At 42.3% G+C, this 19,601-nt stretch overlaps 1 protein-coding gene across 1 annotated transcript in view; it reads right to left on the bottom strand.

Annotated features, from left to right (window-relative positions):
* The window catches only part of galr1b (galanin receptor 1b), a 22,124-nt gene extending 3,150 nt beyond the window's left edge, over positions 1-18,974 (bottom strand). Inside the window, exons 1-2 of the mRNA XM_072465270.1 lie at positions 18,259-18,974; positions 12,803-12,868 (exon numbers count right to left, since the gene is read on the bottom strand). Of these exons, the coding sequence (XP_072321371.1) occupies positions 12,803-12,868; positions 18,259-18,942 (750 nt within the window). The 5' untranslated portion in view covers positions 18,943-18,974. The remainder of the gene's footprint in view (positions 1-12,802; positions 12,869-18,258) is intronic.
* Positions 18,975-19,601: the final 627 nt, after the last annotated feature.

Genomic DNA, 19,601 nt, shown 5'->3' with positions numbered 1-19,601 from the left:
CCGATTTATCAGGTCTACATTCAGGGCCAGGAAGCTTCAGGTCTCAGGTTATGAAGGAGGTGATTCATCATGTGAGCACACAAAAGATAAAACTAAAAACAGAGGAAAACTCATTTGACCCGAGTGAACAGTTCAGTGGCAGGAGAATGTCCCTGCAGGGCTGCCGTACGACATCACAGGAGCAAACTAATCACAATCTGCGCTGCTGCTTATTTCATGGTGATTACTAGGACTGTGCTCAATATATTGATATTGTGATATATCGATATATCAACTTCTTCTTGTCTTCTGTTATAGAGGACAGTGTGAACATGAAATTTAAATGCATTTTATCATTCTACTTAATCAAAACATAATTTTAGTAAACTTTTAACACCAGTTGTTCAGTTCATAAGCCAAGATAAACAAAGAATCACTTTAAATGCTCTGCCAGTCATCAGCTCATCAGGAGGCGACTGGAAACGCAAACAACACACATTCAGTGATTAACCGAGATCAGATATAAATGTTAACAATCGGTCTTTAAAACTAAAAATAAGCAATGATTTTTTATTTCTGGAACAGAACTTCAAAAAAACAAAAAATATTCATAAACCACTCCACGAATCTGACCTGTAACTTGGTCTGAGATCCTAATTTTAGTACCACCAGATCTAATCCCAGACTTTATCAGGGCAAAATTAAGGTTAAATATGAACCAGGTCTAGAATGAGACAGAACCAGGTCTAGAATGAGACTAAACCAGGTGTAGAATGAGACTAAACCAGGTCTAGAATAAGACTAAACCAGGTCTAGAATGAGACAGAACCAGGTCTAGAATGAGACCGAACCAGGTCTAGAATGAGACAGAACCAGGTCTAGAATGAGACAGAACCAGGTCTAGAATAAGACTAAACTAGGTCTAGAATGAGACAGAACCAGGTCTAGAATGAGACAGAACCAGGTCTAGAATGAGACAGAACCAGGTCTAGAATGAGACTAAACCATTAAACATGGTAATTCTAAATGTGATGAACCCAAAGGAAGACAAACACACACATTTTCTCTGAATAAAACAACTTATGGTCAATTTTTTAATGTTTTGGTTGATATTTAGTTTTCCTCTCCGACCCGCTGAGACCCCCCCATTATTGAAGCCCCTGAGGCTGTTGGTGTGCAGGACTTTTCTGACATTGCTCTGGCTCTGGCTCACAGATGCGCTTCAGTTTGAGTGACGCGTCAACAAACGGCGCAGTTTGTGTCATTATGGCCAAGCTCTGAACGGCCATTACTGTTCCTGGTGAAAGGGGCACCTGCTCGTCTCCATGGAGATGTGATTGTGTCGCCCAGAGCAGTGGTTTCTGCTGTATGGGTAAGGGCGAGGAGAATTTTTGGATATGAGGAAAATTGCTGAATTCTATCAAGATTAAGATTTGATCTAGAATTATCTAGATCTCTCAGGCTGGACTCAAAGTTTGAAATATGAAAAAGTGGCTTCAAAGGACAAATATGATGCATTATTTGTGTTGTTATTTGCCTTTAACCCTGCTCTTGAAAATCTTTGGTTTGGCATCTCATGTTTTCTAACTAAAAAGGTTTAGAACAAACAAAATTACATTTGGATCTCTGCTGTTTCCCCTGGGACTAGCTAGGTTTTGGTGTCATCTACTGGCTGCAGAGGGAATTACACTGTTTAAGGTCTCAGCACACAGTTGTACTGATCGTGATTAGATGGAGAACCTCTCAGAACAAGGAAAAATCAGAACAGAGTGTTTTTGAGGCTCGGAGGGAGAGGACTTTTTAACGAGGATTCATCAAATTGTGAATGAAGCTAAATGTGACTCCATTTGTGTTTGTGATGAGGAACAATGTGAGAACAGGGTTAAAAGAGAGAAACATAATTATAGCTATAAAAATGATTATATATAGGCTATTGCTCGTAGATATGATGATGTGTGCAACAGCCACAGACTTTTTCTTCAAGTTTGCTGTTCTTTAGTACTCGACTGTTTATGCGCATTACGGTTGTGGTAGATTCACCCATCAGTGTGATCTGTGTGAGTGTTTCTCTTTGAGCTCGGACAGATAAACCGCTGACCGGACTTCACGTTTTTGTAAAGTGTGTCTTATAAGCTGGCCAGGTAAGTATTGTATTGTAGAATTATCTTTGTTTTAATCATGACATAATCCTTTGGGCTCGCCCGTTCAACACTTCCATGCTCTGTTGAAATAAGACAGATGATGACATTTGCACGTACAGTCTGTTGTGTGACATACTTATGGCTTTGTCTCCAGGTCCCAGGATGTGCATAATCTGTTCAGGACCAACACTCAAACACCCAGAGACCCAAAGCTGAAGAGGGACGACTGGAAATGGAAATCTGAATCCCGTGCATTTCAGAACGTGTGATAGATTAAATTATAGTTAAAGTGACAGTGTTTAAGAAGTGTTCATGAGTCCAATGGCAGAGGGAAAGAAACTGATCTTGTGGCGGAAGGTTCTGGTCCGGATGGACCTTAGCCTCCTGCCTGAGGGGAGTGGCCTCCTGGCTGAGGGGAGTGGCTCAAATAGTCTGTGTCCAGGGTGGGAAGGATCGAGTCCTGGAGACGTACAGGTCCTCAAGTGGCACATAGTTTCTCCAAATACTTTTTTACTCTCACTGGTATAATATTTGTGTCACTACTACTTGAATTACTTTACTTGAGTAAAGTAATTCTTTTGATTATTCTACTGACTTAAAGAAGTTGATGTTGGGACGAATACTTGACATAGGATTAAAAAATGTCATGTTTGCTGCACCATTTATTAAGCATTTATTTATCACTATTTTCAGAAGGAAAAACTGCACATTCACTCACCACGAGAGCTTTTATAGATTAAACTGTACTGTTCACGCTAACACTTATCATCCAGAGACAACAATAGTCATCAAAATAAAAAGAATAACTAATATTACACCAATGCAGCACAGTTTAGAGCCTGAATGCACAAATATCATGTCCCAGAAACGTACCCAAGTAAGAGTAATGTTACTTACTATTACTTCAAAATATTGTTCGTCAAGTAAAAGTATTTTAATCTTTTTTCATTCTATTTTCTAGTTAAGTCCAGAAGTTATTTGTTCCATTGTGTGTATGTCTGTTGTGATATTAGGGTTAGTCGGCGTGGTTTGAGTCATACATTTTTTGTGAGGGCCAACAATGATTGAACAATGAGTGATTTCTGCTCAATATATTTTCTTTATGTGCCCATAATTTCTGAATGAAAAAGTAACAATATTATTGTTACTTTTTCATTCAGAAAGTTTAATTTCATGAATCTAAATAAATAGATTTGTTATCGTGACATGCCTAGCTACAAGAGAAACTGAGAAACTTACAATTTAAAGTTGATTTGATTTTAAGCACAAAACCTTAAACAAGATTCTGATCATTGATATGATAACTGTTGAATTAATGACTATTTTAGAAGCTTAAATAAGTCATTGGAGTTCATGCTCTATGTGTACCAAAAAAGTCAACCTGAACGTTAAAAGCTTGTATATCTGACTATTTATCTTAACTTAACATAAATAGTAACATAACTATTATTAACTTCTTAACTTGACTTTTAGTTTGAAGCTGATTCAATTCAATTCAACTTATTTTTGTAACGCCCAAAATCACCGCAGCAGTTTCCTCGAGAGGCGACAGTGAAAAACAGATTAAACAATATTCATAGGGACTTGGCAGTGTCCCAGCATCCCGTGTCCTTAGACAAATGTCCCAGCATCCCCTGTCCACTAGAAACCTTGAGAAGTTCCACAGTAAAGGAGAAATCTGACTCCCTCGGACGGGCACTGATTGTGAATGAGACCATAATTTTTTTATTGTTGTGTTCTTCATGTTCAGAATATTCATGAACCAAAACTTTTACTCAACTAAGAGACTGTTACGATTAAGAAGTAATTTGAGTAAATGTGCTGAAAAAAAAAAAAAAAAAAGTACCGGTATGTTCAGTAAGAGTGAACAATATATCGCATTTTAGCAAATATTGTGATAATTGTTTGAAGAAATGCAGAGTTTGAATATCGAGTTTATAGGAAAAAATACAACAAAAACAGCAGTTTAAAAATAAAAATAAAACAAAGTAATGCAGTAAACTTTCAAGCACAGACACTTCACATTTGTCTGATGATTAAACCTCAACTAACACGTTCAAAAACATAACGCACTTCTTTTGGATTTACATAAGATCGTGTGAAGATCGTAATCGGGACATTTAAAAAAGCCCCGCTCTAAGTGTCGTAGCGTGACATAAGCAGCAGAAACGTTCTCTCTCGTCGCTCTGATCCGTTCTGAGGCCACAGCTGCAGCGCAAGTCCGTCCGCCACATAAACAGAGCCATATAAATCTGTTGTAATGAGCGTGAATCAGCCTCCGTCACAACAGTCAGAGAGGGCAGGTCGCTCCAACACAGACACATCAAAATAAAACAGGGATATTATGGGACGCACTTATACAAAGCTTTGACCTTAAAGTGCCTCTGACAGGTCGGAGCACTCTCAAATGCAGTTAAGAGAAATATATTTGAAACATAGTTGAAAATTATACTAATTTTATACCAGAAAAGCAATTTCTTTCAGGTTTATGATTTTACTTCCTGTTTGTAGTTCACACTAGGAAATAACCCAGCAAATATGAGGTCAAAACTAACCTAATGTCAACATTTTTTTATTTGACATATACAAATATGTGAGAGCAGTTTTATTTTGTTGATTTAATGTTTAGAGGGTGTAAATTTTGCATAAACTTAGACTGGAACGAGTGTCCCTGGTGTGATGTCACTTCCTGTCATTCTCTACACATTTGTCATATTTTCTCCACAAATGCCTACTCAATTGGTGTAAAACTATCATGTATATGTACAACAGGTATAAATACACTAGAAAATCATAAAAAGTCATATGTCACTTTAAAAGTCCCATATTGAGAGCTTTTAACCTTCTAAGTACATTTCTTCTTCCATCTGTGCATTTGTTTCAGAAAGAAATTAGAAAATCCCCCCAAAAAACACAATTAAATAAGAGAATTTAAATAATGAATTATTTCCAATTGCATTTCTCAGATTATTAGCCATATTTAAACTCTTGTTCTCCTGCTATTATCTAATTATGTCTAACAGGAGCTTTACTGGCCTCCACAGTCTCACTAAACACTATTTAAACCACCCGCTCTGGAAGTGCATGGAGCTTGAACACTCAAAGATCATACTCGGGGGACTTTTTGTGTCCCCCGGGCCGTATTGATGGTGAATAAACATCCATTTGGTCTCCAGCCTTTTACTTCCACAACAACAGACGCGCAGAATGTGACAAAACTTGCTTATATTTAACCGTGGAGGGAGAGCTGGAGTCACGGAGCGGGCGAACGAGAGGAGCCAAAAACAACCCAAGGCGGAACCTTTCACATTTACAGGTAATAAACTTCACCACCACCAAGACAAAAGTGTTGTGCAAAATAGTATCACAAAAGTCCATAGCATTGACTATGAAACGAAAAATATACAAAATATGGGACCTTTAACATTAACATATAATATTGTATATGGAAGATAAAACATTAAGCACAAAAGGACAGGAAAGAACCAGATTTAAACCTTTTTTTTTGTAGGATTTAAAAATAAGGTGCTGCCTGGTGGTCGAGTGGTTAAGGCATCAGCACATGTGCACTAGGCTCCAAGTGCAGTCGGCCGCAGTGTCATGAGTTAGAATCCCGACTCTGCATGTCCTCCCTTCTCTCTCATCCCCCATTTCACTCTCACCTTTCCTGTCTAATAAAAACTACAGGCCAAAAAAATATTTTTTGAAAACCCCGAAAACCTCACTGTAGGATGTTATCGCAATATTCATTTCATGGTATATTTAGTGCGATATTGTGGAGAGGCAAAAATAGAGTAGTAGAAACTCTACCTTTTCCTTTTAAAATGCCTTGACGAGCGAATCATTATTGACATTTGTTTGTTCTCCAAAGGTTCAGAGACAGCTTCATTTTGAATTGGAGGGAGTTAAAGAGTTTTAGCTTTCCTCCCTAATGCTCTTCTTGAGTAACAGAGTGGAAAATGTGTCCTCCAGAGCTGAAGTTAAACACTGAAAGGTTTCTCCCACTCGTTGTCTATTTCAGGCCCGCTCTGTAGCTCTGTTGGCGTATGAATCCACTATCACTGCAGTCAAGGGTTCTGGAGGGGAGCTGTAAATATTTGTCCAAGGATCGTGCGTCGCGTGGAGCTGCTACGAGGAACGTCTGAGCCCTGTGTCTTCTTCTGCCCTTGACCGCCACATGAGACGAGGGTTTGAAACACATTGACAGCCCAAATACAACATGAAACGAAGAGCAGCCGTTATCACCTCGAATGTTATGTAAGAACAATCTTTTCTTTCCTGGCAGTGCCCATAGCGCAGCACGCAGCTCCTGTCCTCAAGATGGCAGTAACAACGAGTGTGTCCCGCAATTTCTGGCCCATGAGTGGAAAGGCATTTCAATAGGGACAGAATGACGTGTAGGACAGAAGCACATCCTGCTACTCATGTGAATACCCTGTAATTGTGTGGTTTGTAGATGGCGCAGACACGTGGTTGATGTTCATTACATTTGCCAGCGAGTAAAAAACTGTCGATATCTAACTTCAACCTTCACGTATTACTGTGGGATTTGTGGTGCCTGGTGAAACAAAAGATACAGATGCTCAAATAAAATAAAATAAAAAGCAGTGACAGCAGAAAGCGAGTTCCAGATGGAGAATCACTGCAGCAGGTTCACATTTTTACGTACCATGTAAATATGTCACCGGAGGAAACCTACATGTTTATAAAAGTAAGTGTTTTGCCTCAAAGCTAAAGGCTAACATACATAAGCTTAAACATAAAACACACAAACCTGATAAAAGTACGGGTTAGGTCCAGGTGAAGTGTTTATATGGCACATAAAGGTCTGAACATGTGACTTTGATCACTCTGGAACGCACTCTCTGCTTTGTCTTCATTCATTATTCATACACTTTAGTGAGACTCCCCATAAGGAATTAATGGAGCAGAAAGGGGAGCGCTGTGTTGCAACCGTAATTAGCTGCTCAGTTTATGAAATGGGCCTATTTGAGCTTTGACCCGATCAGAACAAGTTTGTGAATGTGTAAAAACACAGAGGAGCTTCAGGGTTTACACTACAGCATGTTGACTAATAAGAACACAACATTATTTACATTTTAAATACTTCTAAAATGCTCGGATCAGACGGTTCACATTTGTTTTTCTATGATGAGATACTAAACTACAAATGACATTTTTGAGACTTGTCTGTGACACTCGACGACACTGTTCAAAAGTTTCACTCTTCCATCTCACGATGTCGGTGAAATCCAGAAGTGAAACATAATAAAGCGACTGGTGCGTCAAAGCTTCACAGCTGGAGTTGAGGCTTGTCACGTCATTTCATTTTCATTTGAACTTTTCCACTAATGGGTTTTATTTCAGGGAATTCACTTTGGTGCGTTTTTTCCTTAAAAGCTTGATGTGGCGAGCTGAGTGCGATCAGAGAGACGAAAGGACCTGACACCGAAGAGTTTCAAAACCTTCATTTCTATTCATTCAATTTAACAATTTTGCTGGCATGAATCATACATTTTGTCCGTGCTTAGTGATCCGCCAGGTGGAAAACCAAATCCACTGGACCACACTGGCAGACACTCTTTCCCATATTCATTTGACATTTCAGGCGTCTCCAGGATGGGCTCATCACTTTTAGAGTGATTCTTTCCCATGTCTGACCGCCCCTAACGCGCTGCCTCTGAAGCTTTGTTCAAAGTATAGTCCCTGTTGCGTCTGTCACTGTGGACGCGACGATACATTTCTGTAGCTCGCGATTTCAACGTCAGTTCAATTTACTTGGGGATAAAAAAATAGTTTTTTAATTGTGCTCTGAATTTTTAGTAATTGAGAAATTGTAACTCATGTTTTTTAGGATGCAAATGATTAGGCAAACAAGACCTTTCTGTTTTAGTATTTAGTATTTAGTATCTGTTTTGGTCTAGTTTAGAATTAATTGTTAGTTTAACTGTATAGTTTTGTATTGCTTCTGGTTGTCTTAAGTTACTGGAATCCATAATATGAACTTTTATCTTTGTACGACAGAGATTATCTAATTAAAATGTTCAACACTTTTGGTTAAAAACATAAGAAAAGTAACACAAAAAAGGTGATGTAAAATAGTCATTGCTAATGGCAGTTACATTGAGATAATGCTTTGTCATGTATACTGAACATTCTTTATTTTCCTGTACTTTTGGCCACAGTTTTCACTCCATGTCATGACAGTAAAGACACAAAATACTGCGTCGACTCGTGCCTTTGTCTTAAATGGAGTTTAGCGTGAAGTCTCTGCCTTTGTTCAATGACACATAAAGCCAAAGACGATTTTAGAGTCGTTCATATTTTGGTCAATCAGTAAAAAATAAAAAGTGACCGAAAGACAAAACCCAGCTCTGTTTGAATACAACAGTCTCCAAGAAGCCGTTTGCTTCCTGTAGCTGCGAAAGGACGACAGGTTAAACACTTCCTGCACCAAAATGGAACCTCAGTCGTATCGAAAACGCCATTATCGGACGATTCGATGTTATTTTGAGCATCGTCCCGTCCCTATTCTCAAACGAACACTTCTCAAGACGCTCCGTTTCAGCGCCGACCCTCCTCTGCCCCGCCTCCACCGCAGCAGCAGAACCAACAGCCTCTCGAACTCCTCCTCTTCACCTCCACCCGGTTTCGTCCAATCTAAATGTAAACATGTGACGCTCTGCTCCATCACCGCAGCAGAACCTTCCGGTGAATCGTTACGTTGAAGTTATATTAAACCAAGAGTCATCCGTCTCACTCAAACGCAGGCTTAACGTACACAATGGGGTATAAATAATGTTCTGTTTATAACATTAGTTTAATGAATTTGATTTCACGTCCCCAATGAGCCAATGGCATCACAGAGACGTGTCACGAACGTTTAGGTTGAAGCTAGATATATTTGAGTCCGTACGAATCAGAGGGACTAAATATTTATACAAGACATGTCAGATTTAACCAGCCCGATTTACGGAGACACGTGAGTCATAGAACAATGTTATATGTTCAATAGACATGTTTAGAATAGTGTGCACGGCTCCTCCAACACGACGAGCTCTGGAATGATCACGTTACAACTCAACTACAATTTGAGGTCCTTGAGGTGACTTTTAAAATACTCATATCAATAGTTATAAATGAATTATCAGCCATAAGAGCCACAAATATATCAGACATGAGATAAGGTATTGCTAGCTAAAATGTGGCCTGTCCATACTGCGATAAGCAATGGAAAAATCCTCTGCCCAGAAGCATTTTTCCCATAGAGCGCAATGTAAAAGTAAGCATGCTCGTGATTGGCTGACAGGGGCCTACAGCTGAAACAAAGGCCGTTTTTTGTGGTTTGTTTAAAATATACAATGGACAGGAATGTGGCTGGTGCAACCTTTTACTTTGGCTGACATGTCTCTGAGAAATATGTGTCTTAAATCTACAAGAAGAGTTGGAGAAGACGATGAGACTTAAGCTGATGTCATTTCGTCTAAACGTTTCCTCGAGCACTGGGTTTTCACTCTGCTTCAGGTGCGAGCGAGAGGATGCTGAGGTCATTTCAAACTCTCCGCGGGGAAAACTGTCGATCTGCAACACGATTGTGCCAGACGCAGAGCTGCTTCTCAGGGGTTGTGTTTGTTGAAAATACAAGAAATAAGACAAGTTGACTCTGGACACAGATATAATGTCACGTTTTTCCATTTAGGTATATATGTTGAGCCAAAGCAAATCATTTAGATTTTAAAAGGTGCACTATGTAATCTTTGTGTTGGTGGATCAGCCGCCTGCTTGTCTCCATGGAGATGTTATTGCTTTGCAGAGAATGTTCCAGCATTAGACTTATATGAAACTTACAGAAACATATCTTTAGTTCTTAGATTCCACAGATCTGGCCTGTCACCTGGCCTGGTAGAGTCTCCATGGAGATAGATTAATGTAACTCCATGGTGACGTTTTAACTAGGAGACATATTAAGTGTGAGGTACAATATGTATTTGATCTGATCAAACACCTTGTTAAAATGCAATATGAATCAGAGCAATAAAATGGAAATGCTATGATGAAAGTGGGTCTTATCCTGTTATTGTTAAAGGTTTGACACTGTCCTTGTTTTAATGGTCCGTCCGCGTAAATGTGTGTCCCAACTGCAGAGGGAATTAGTGTTAGGTTACAATCTAGGTCTCATTTCCATATTTAGATGGCCATCATTATGCGTCGCTTCCCCTTTTCTTAAATTAATACATAAAGATTCGCACAGCACACGACCTTCTGATTTTACAAGAATAAAGTCCCACTCTTAGAATGACAGATTGTGAATATTTACCCTACTTCCCCCGTCTGTGTTTTCATTCCAGAATGACTCATATACTTTATGCTTTCACAAGTTAATTGTATTCCTCAGGATTGTGCAAACTTTGCAAACTACTTTTTACTACTATTTATGTTTAAAACCTAAGGTGTCACCCGCAGCATCACTCTGTTGGCACATGTGAGTTTTCTTCTCTTTTTGAGACGTCGCAGAAAGAATCATGTTGCAAATAAAACAGTGTGTGGGATTTTTTCTCAGTTGAGTCATCGCAATGAAATTTCTAAAAATAAAATCTTTGCAAATCTTCAGCCGGCTCCAGCTGAATGAGCAAATCCCTGTGGAGTTACACAAGTGAATACATTAACTGTCAAACAGTGAGAACAAATTAGATGGAAAAAAAAACAGCCTGAGGAGTGTCGTTGTTTGTTTTAAAGTTTAGAGCTTTTAGATTTGTTGTAATCGAGTTGAGGTGGCAATGATCGGGTCAAACATTTTCAAGCAATATAATTTCTTCTGCAAACAACACAATTTCACGTCTCATTAGGAAAACAGAATCAAAAATAATAATTTGTAGTTTAGACATCTACAAACCTGTTTCTAAATGGATGCACTTCTTATCGGATGAAACAGGGACCAAATAATGACAAGTGTTAATGCAATGTTTCTTTCTCTTTGTAAAGAAAAAGCTCTTGTAGCATTAAAACATTTCAAAATCAATAACATCTGCTAAATCCACCATAAAGACTGCTGCTTTGCTTCAGTCACACACGAGTCTTTGCACAGGTCATTGTTCAAAGTGTCCAAAGTGTCCAAAGTCACAGAGGATTTTGATGATGCTGCAGAGAAGAGTCTCTGTCAACTCTGTGCCAAAATGAGCCTCTCCTCAAACTGGATCTAAGGAGGAAAAGGTCTATTTTGCTCTAAACTCTGGCTACAGCGTTCACAAAGTCATAGTGCACTGTTGACCCTGATTCTGTATCATCTGAGGACACGTCTCAAGGTCATGGACACGATGCTGCATTCATGTGATCTCGGAAACTCAGAGATATCGTCGTAATTAGCCGACTTCCCAAAATATGAGCGTAATTTGAACTTGATTGTCTTCGCTGACTCACAGGAACTAAATCAAAAGCCTACGTTCCTGTGATAGAAAAAATATGTCACTGTGTTGGTGCGAAAATCCAAGAGTCGAAAATCCAACTTGAATGCAAGTTTGCACTCAAGTTCAATTTCATTGCTAAAATTGCTGTTTCGTGACTTTGTCAGTAATAAAAAAGACGGAGGTGACAGGCCTAAGCACTAACCACTCAGCCACAAGCCAGGAACTAAAACTTTATGATTTGCAGCTGCTTTTAAAGTTGAGTGGCCCAAATCCCTGTTGTTCCAGTTTCAGAGTCATTTTCAAAGCCACAAAAATACAATAAAGTCTCAATTTTCTCTGAAGTGCGGGAAATTAAAAATGGATCAGTATCAGAATCAGAAAAGGTTTATTGCAGAATTCACAAATATAGGAACTTGCTTTGGTGATTCGGTGCAACATAAAACAATGAGATAAAACAACCTATATAAAATCCAAAAGAAAAACTATTTAAGGATAAAAATTAAAAATAGGCTTACTATGTACACAAAATGTACAGTTGATAATACTGCAATTATTAATTTGGACATTTGCAAATTGGTATCCTCTATATTTAAAAGTGTATAAATAGATATTTCTACCCTTTTTTCCACTTTTGCCCACCCTGATGAGAGTCACACTGATAAGATGCACTTGCAGAGGTTGATATTTTGTTTGTTTAGTGCGAAGAGGAGACGGCACACAATGTGATTACACCGCTCTCTTATCTTTGTGGTGAAACAGAGCTGTGGATGAGTTTCAAACAAGTCAATACTAGCCATATTAGCCCTAACACATCTTAGCTTATAAACCCTTCAGAAGTGAGTCAATAAAATCATTCTAATTCCAGAAAAGTGGAAAATGATGTGATTTTTATAGAAAAAACTGGGAATAAAAACTTAAACGTTTATTCTTTGTAATATAGACTTAAAATCCTCAGTATATAAGATAAGATAAGATATTCCTTTATTGTCCCACATGGGGAAATTTCGTTGATGCAACGCAGGTAGATACAGAGGTAGATACAGAAGAAAAGAACAGATCACTTATAGGAAGTTTGAAAAACATAGATAAGATGGTGGTTCATCTTTGAAAGGCTTTTATTGTCTACTTCTTTCTCTGCATTCTAAATAATTAGTATCCACATCGGTCGTGAAAAAACAATATCGCTCGAGCTCTAGTTACATCTTTATTGGATTAGAACACAATAAACACAGAGGTAGCAGGTTTCATAAGAATAATGCGCAGCCAAAGTAAACTCACCTTTCTCTTGGAGCGCTCCGACTTCTTGGACATGTTCTTCATCTTTTTGTGGAGATGGAACAAAACCTGGAAGGAAAAAAAAGGGTCAAAAGCCAGACTTCAGGACGACTCACTCTCAAAATGATAAGAAACAAAAGAAAGGAAAGGGATAGTAAACTCCACACAGAAAGACCCCAGGCCCCCGGGAATCGATCCAAAGACCTTCTTGCTGTGAAGTGAGAGCGCTAACGAACACTAGCATGCTAACAGTGCCAACCTGCTCTATAATTAGATGCAGACAGCACACAGACATCTATTTTTCACCCGAATTGATGCTTTTACAATGAATTTGAAAACACAACACATAAAATAAATCAGATAAAGCCCATTTCAAATGTGGGTGTATTTCCTATATTAATTAAACATAAATCAAAAACTATGTGCTTGGGCGATTTGGTACAACATAAAACATAAACTGCGGTACAGAGAAGGGAGAGTTCTATTCAATGATAAGAACTGCAGTATTTTTGGATTTTTAATGAACCGCCTCGGGATCTGCGGCCATTATTTTGATGTGACATTTAATCAGCCGACTCTACACTTACGGCTGTGAGTTGAAATTTACAATGTTCCTTTTTCAGGTTATTCTATTTGATCTCTCACTTCTGAGGACTGAGGACTCATCTTCTCACAGCTCAGAGACACGGGAACAGCACTGACTTTGCTACAGCACATTTATACATTCATGCCATATTCTTGTTTCGTCATATTCATCTTGGCCCAGTATTGAAGTTTGCTTGTGTCTTTAAAACAAAGAACAAGCAATAATTTTTAGTTCCCAGGCTAGAAATGTCTTTTAGTTTGTTTTTCTATGACGACAGATGGAGAAGCTTTTGTATTGTATTTTAACTCCACATATCTGTTAAATATATCGGCTTGTGGTTTCAACATTTCTGAAGGTATTTCTCCAGTAAAATCTACAGATCATGATTTGGCCTCAAAAATGTAAACTGTCAATCATAGTCTCGTATTAGATGAACAAATTATACCAAATACAACTGTAAATTTGCCCAAAACAACTTGATTTGTCATATTTTCTGATATGATGTAATTAATCCTAGTTCCTCTATTGAAATCACATGATTTTCTACTTTTTGTTTGCCTTAATTTTGATGTTTTTGTCTACAAACGTGTAAAGGATCTACAGACTATTTACACCTCGACCTGCCTTTTGTTCTTTTGTTTCGATCTGATTCAAATCAACGATGACAGAAAAGGCAGGAGCAAAGGAGAGAAAGTGGAGAGGATCAGAAGAGGAACGTGAAGAAGAGAGAAATAAGAGTTTAAAGCTGCCAGGAAACAGGAGGCGAAGAGGACGATCAAAGAGGAGATTTTTGTCCTCTGCATTTGACCCATCCTTCAATGCCACTTGAGAAACCTGTCAGGGGCAGTGGTCAGTGCAGTGCTCGAGGATCTCCAGATGGAGCCACTCTGTCCCTGATGCAGCGAGGAGGACAGAGAAAAGAGGGTCAGATATAATCCACAGGCTCTCTTCCTCATCTCTGGTGACTTTAACCACGCTTCTCCCTCTTCTGTTCTACCAACATACACCCAGTATGTTACCTGCCCCACCAGAGAGAATAGAACATTGGACTTGTTTTTTGCCAACACCAAGGAGGCTTATTCCTCTTCCCCCCTCCCTCCCCTGGGCAGCTCGGACCACAACCTTGTACATCTGAGGCCTGTGTATGAACCCATCGTGCGCAGGCAGCCTGTGGTGTCCCGTGAGGTGAGGATGTGGTCTGCTGAGAGCGAGGAGGCTCTGAGGGACTGCTTCAGCACCACTGTCTGGACTGAGCTCTATGGCCCACATGGGGAGGACATCAACACCATCACAGAGTGCATCACGGACTACATCAACTTCTGTTTTGAGAACATTGTTCCCTCCCGGACGGTGCGGTGTTTTCCAAACAACAAGCCATGGATTAACCGTGAACTGAAGGCTCTGCTGAAGGAGAAGAAGAGAGCCTTCAGGTCAGGGAACAAGGAAGAGCTGAGGACTGTGCAGAAGGAGCTGAGGAGGAAGATCAGGCAGGCTGAGGCCGGCTACAAGAGGAGGATGGAGGAGCAGCTGCAGCAAAAGAACATTCAGGGAGTGTGGAGGAGCCTGAAAACCATATCGGGCTTCAAAATCCCCCCTGCCCAGACAGAGGGGGACCTACAGTGGGTGAATGATTTAAATGCTCACTTCTTGAGGTTTGATCGGTCACCCGCCCCTCCCCCTGCACAGCTGCATGCTCCCTCTTCCACAGCTGGACAATGCCCTGCATCTGTTCCTCTTCGCTTATCTGCCCCGGACCATCAGCTCCCCACTTCGCCTGGACTCACCCATCCCCCCAGCACACGGTCCCCCTGCCAACCACTGACTGTCACAGCAGCACAGGTGAGGAGTGAGCTGAAGAGGATTAAAGTGAGGAAGGCAGCAGGACCTGATGGCATCAGCCCCAGGCTCCTTAAGTCCTGCGCAGATGAACTGTGTGGAGTTGTGGAGCATGTCTTCAACATGAGCCTGAAGCTGAGGGTGGTACACAGGTCTGGAAGACCTCCTGTCTGGTACCTGTGCCTAATACACCACGCCCCAAAGACCTCAACAGCTTCAGGCCAGTGGCTCTCACGTCCCACCTGATGAAGACACTAGAGTGGCTGGTCCTGGACCACCTCCGCTCCACCGTGAGCTCAGCCATGGACCCGCTGCAGTTTGCATATCGGCCTAGCATCTCCCTGCTGCACCGCTCTCTCTCTCACCTGGAAAAGCCTGGCAGCTCTGTGAGGATCCTGTTCTTAGATCTTTCCAGCGCCTTCAACACCATCCAGCCGCTGCTCCTGAGGGACAAGCTGGAGACGGCTGGTGTGGAGTATGACCTGGCAGAGTGGATCCTGGACTACCTCACAGACCGACCCCAGTTTGTGAGAGCCCGGAACTGTGTGTCTGACACTCGGACCTGCAGTGTGGGGGCGCCCCAGGGCACTGTCCTCGCGCCCTTTCTCTTCACCCTTTACACTGCAGACTTCAGACATGACACGGACAGCTGTGTCCTTCAGAAGTTCTCTGACGACTCTGCCATCATCGGACTCATCACGGACGACGATGACGAGGAGTACAGAGGACTGGCGCAGGACTTTGTGGACTGGTGTCAGCGGAACCACCTCCTCATCAACGCGGGGAAGACCAAGGAGATGGTGGTGGATTTCCGCAGACGCCACCCCACTGCCCCCTCACCAGTGAACATCCAGGGACGGGACATTGAGAGAGTGGACTCATACAAGTACCTGGGTGTTCATCTGAACCACAAACTGGACTGGACTCATAACACGGACGCACTGTACAGGAAGAGCCAGAGTGGACTCTACCTCCTGAGGAGACTCAGGTCTTTTGGAGTGACAGGGCCACTCCTGAAGACCTTCTACGACTCTGTGGTGGAATCGGCCCTCCTGTACAGTGTGGCCTGCTGGAGCAGCAGCATCACAGAGAGGGAGAGGAAGAGGCTGGACAGAGTCATCAAGAAGTCCAGCTCCGTCCTAGGCTGTGCTCTGGACTCGGTGCAGGAGGTGGGGGACAGGAGGGTCCTGGCTAGATTCACATCTATGCTGGACCATGAGTCTCACCCCTTGCGGGACACTCTGTCCGCTCTGGAGAGCAGCTTCAGTGAGAGACTGATCCACCCTCGATGTGTGAAGGAAAGGTTCCGTAGGTCTTTCCTTCCTGCTGCTGTCAGACTTTATAACAAAAACTGTTAGTACTGAACACTCGCAATACTGACCTAACCTAATACTGATGTGCAATTCTGTCATATGTGCAATTGCTGTTGGAATTCATGTGCAATTACTGTGAAATTCATGTGCAATCTATGTGCTGTCGTGACACATGTTCATGTGCAATTACTGTCGTGATCACATGCAATGGTATTTATGTATTTATTTGTTTATTTATTTGTCTATGGGAGTTTTTGTTTATTTATAGGAGATCTTCTGCTGGGAGTGTTTTTCAGACTTCCTATGGGTGACCTGTTCTTCTGTATCTACCTCTGTATCTACCTGCGTTGCACCAATGAAATTTCCCCATGTGGGACAATAAAGGAATATCTTATCTTATCTTATCTTGTTGGAATCGGATCAGAACACAGGCGTTTACTCTAATGTTCTTCAAAAGACAAGAGATACTCAGAACTTTGTCAGTAGGAATCTGAAGACCATCACCTCTAGTGCACATCCGCGGCACACTGGAGTTCTACACTACCATCTGGGATCCTTATTCTTCATCTCTCAAAAGGACAAGAGTTCAGGGGTTTGGTAACTTCAAAAATCACATCCAGGAAGACAGAGCATTAAGTCAAAAGTCTATTTATATGTACTTAAATATGTGATTTAAAGCCTTCTGTCACCATATTTCAATACTTTGTTTGGTTGGAAAATGTATTTAAAAAGTCTCAAGGTACACCAGAAATTATTGTTTGAATTGTTGAGTACATAAGCAGCAGTAAGTGAGAGTGTTGTTGTTGTTTGTCTCCAGCACATAAAGCAGTTCTAAAAGAGCCCAAGGACACACTGGACCTGTGCAAGGTCAGAACGAGTCAGGGAGAAAAACAAAATACTGAATCTCCCCAAACATAAAGGAAATAAGCATCTCATTTATATCTAGAAAACACTTGGTCCTTTTAAGAAGAAGAATTGTTTTAAAGATTAGATACGTGGATCCCATTTTGTGAGAGAATTGTCTTATAATGACCACCATCTTCCCCAGAAGACATTAGCGCAAAAGGACCTGTCTGTGATGACTCTGTTTAATGAAACTCAAAAAGCCAAAGAGCCAAAACAACAGGGAGTCGTTATGGAGCTGGTATTTCAGGCAGCGGGTCAGAAAGTCACGCAGACACTGTTATGTTATCTCTGCTTTTATTACAGATCGTTTTGGACTTTCACCGCGCAATGAAAGCGTCTGATAAATGCTCTGTTAACACTCGGCTCGCCACTTGGCATCAACACAATCGGGACTGAGCGATTATTAACGTTATTAATGAGAAGTGAGAAGCTCTTGGAAACATTGAGCTCAGCTGTTTGTGGTCCAAAGACCGTTACGCACAGCACCGGCCGAGCGCGCGGAGCCGCCGCTCCGTGGACACTTGTGTCACCTCAGTGTTGGCGCACTGGACACCACAGTAACATGCCTCAGCTTTTATCACAGACAAAGACAAACTAATGCTCCCAACGACACAGATGTCTGCCGTTTGTGCGTCAGGTGTTGTTCTCTGCTTTTACGCACAGAAAACTTTACGCGCGCACTTTGTCCGTGCGTGGGGGGGCTGCGGGAGCTGTGCGGGAGCTGTGCGGGAGCTGCGGGAGCTGTGCGGGAGCTGTGCGGGAGCGCGTGTGCGGTGGGTGAAAGTGCGTGGTGATGCGCGCGTCAGTGGGTCACTGACCTTTGCGTAGCAGCAGCTGATGAGGAGCAGCGGGAGCAGGAATCCGAGCACGAGGATGGACACTCTGTAGACGGAGCGGTACGGCCCGGGCCAGCGCTCCCAGCAGAAGGTGCTGTTAGGGGCCGTGGAGTGTCCCGTAACGACCTGGTGCTGTGCCACGGGCACCGAGAGCGCGAGCGCCAGGCTCCAGATGAGCACCACTCCGAGCAGCGCGTTCCGACGGCTGCGGATGAACGCGGACTTCTTGGAGAGGACCACGGCCACGTAGCGGTCCACGGACATCGCCGTGAGGGTGAAGATGCTCACGAGCATGCAGACGGTGAAGACATAGTGTCCGAACGTGCAGAGGAACGCACCGAATACCCACTGGGGCAGAGAGTAGATGGTGGCGTGCACGGGCACGCACACGAGCAAGAAGCACAGGTCGGCCGCGCTCAGGTTCAGGATGAACAGGTTTGTGGGACTTGCGGCGCGTAATGCCCCCGCGGACCCGGAGCAGCCCACAGTGCGGTACCGGACTCGGCCCACCACTGCGAGCACCAAACAGTTCCCCACGACCCCCAGAACGAAGATGACCCCGAACAGAACCGGCACCACCACGGCCTCCGGGCTCGGACCCTCCTCCGGCTCCGTGTCGTTCCCCTCCGCGGCCGTGGCCCAGGAATCGTTCCCGGGAAACAGCATGAGCTCCAGACGCGCTCCAGCGCGCGGTGCGGAGCGCGGAGCGGAGCGCGGTGCGGAGCGCGGTGCGGAGCGGGGTGCGGAGCGCGGAGCGGAGCGCGGTGTGGAGCGCGGAGCGGAGCGCGGTGTGGAGCGGTCTGCAGCCGAACTCCAACTGGACTCAAGCTCAAGCAGGAGACAGATTTGTTTCTGGTCTGCACCTTTCAGAATAAAACTTTGAAACGTGTCAAGAGCGTTCAGCCTGCATCCAATCATCAATCTGCTACATCTTCAATCTTTCATATTAAGATTATTGTAAATTCACTTTTATAACTCATTTAATCATTTACTCAGTTTCCCTCTGATCTTCTCACGCAGCGTGAGAACTCAATATGCCAGGGGCCAGAGCCCCCTTACAGCCCCACATGGACATATGAGTTTGATTATTTAAAAAAAAAAAAATAGAATAATGATTGCTGGATACATCTGATTAATTCTGTTGTCACTTAAAGCATTACGTAAAATGAACGCGTTGTTCCCACCCACTGTTTTAGTCAGATTTGTAGATTCCAGTCTTTTACTTTGTGTTGTGTTTGGTTCTGGTTTGGTCTGGTCCTGTTGAACTTGACTGAGGCGCGCTCACGTCTCTGGAGCGTCGGGAGTGCGCATTATTAAGGTTATAA

Source organism: Eucyclogobius newberryi, unplaced genomic scaffold (assembly GCF_026437365.1).
Source record: "Eucyclogobius newberryi isolate DKJ021-1_F unplaced genomic scaffold, fEucNew1.0.hap1 SCAF_5, whole genome shotgun sequence".
NCBI lineage: Eukaryota > Metazoa > Chordata > Actinopteri > Gobiiformes > Gobiidae > Eucyclogobius > Eucyclogobius newberryi.
The sequence above is the reverse complement of the archived record's forward strand: the minus strand, read 5'-3'. Positions and strand labels throughout refer to the sequence as shown.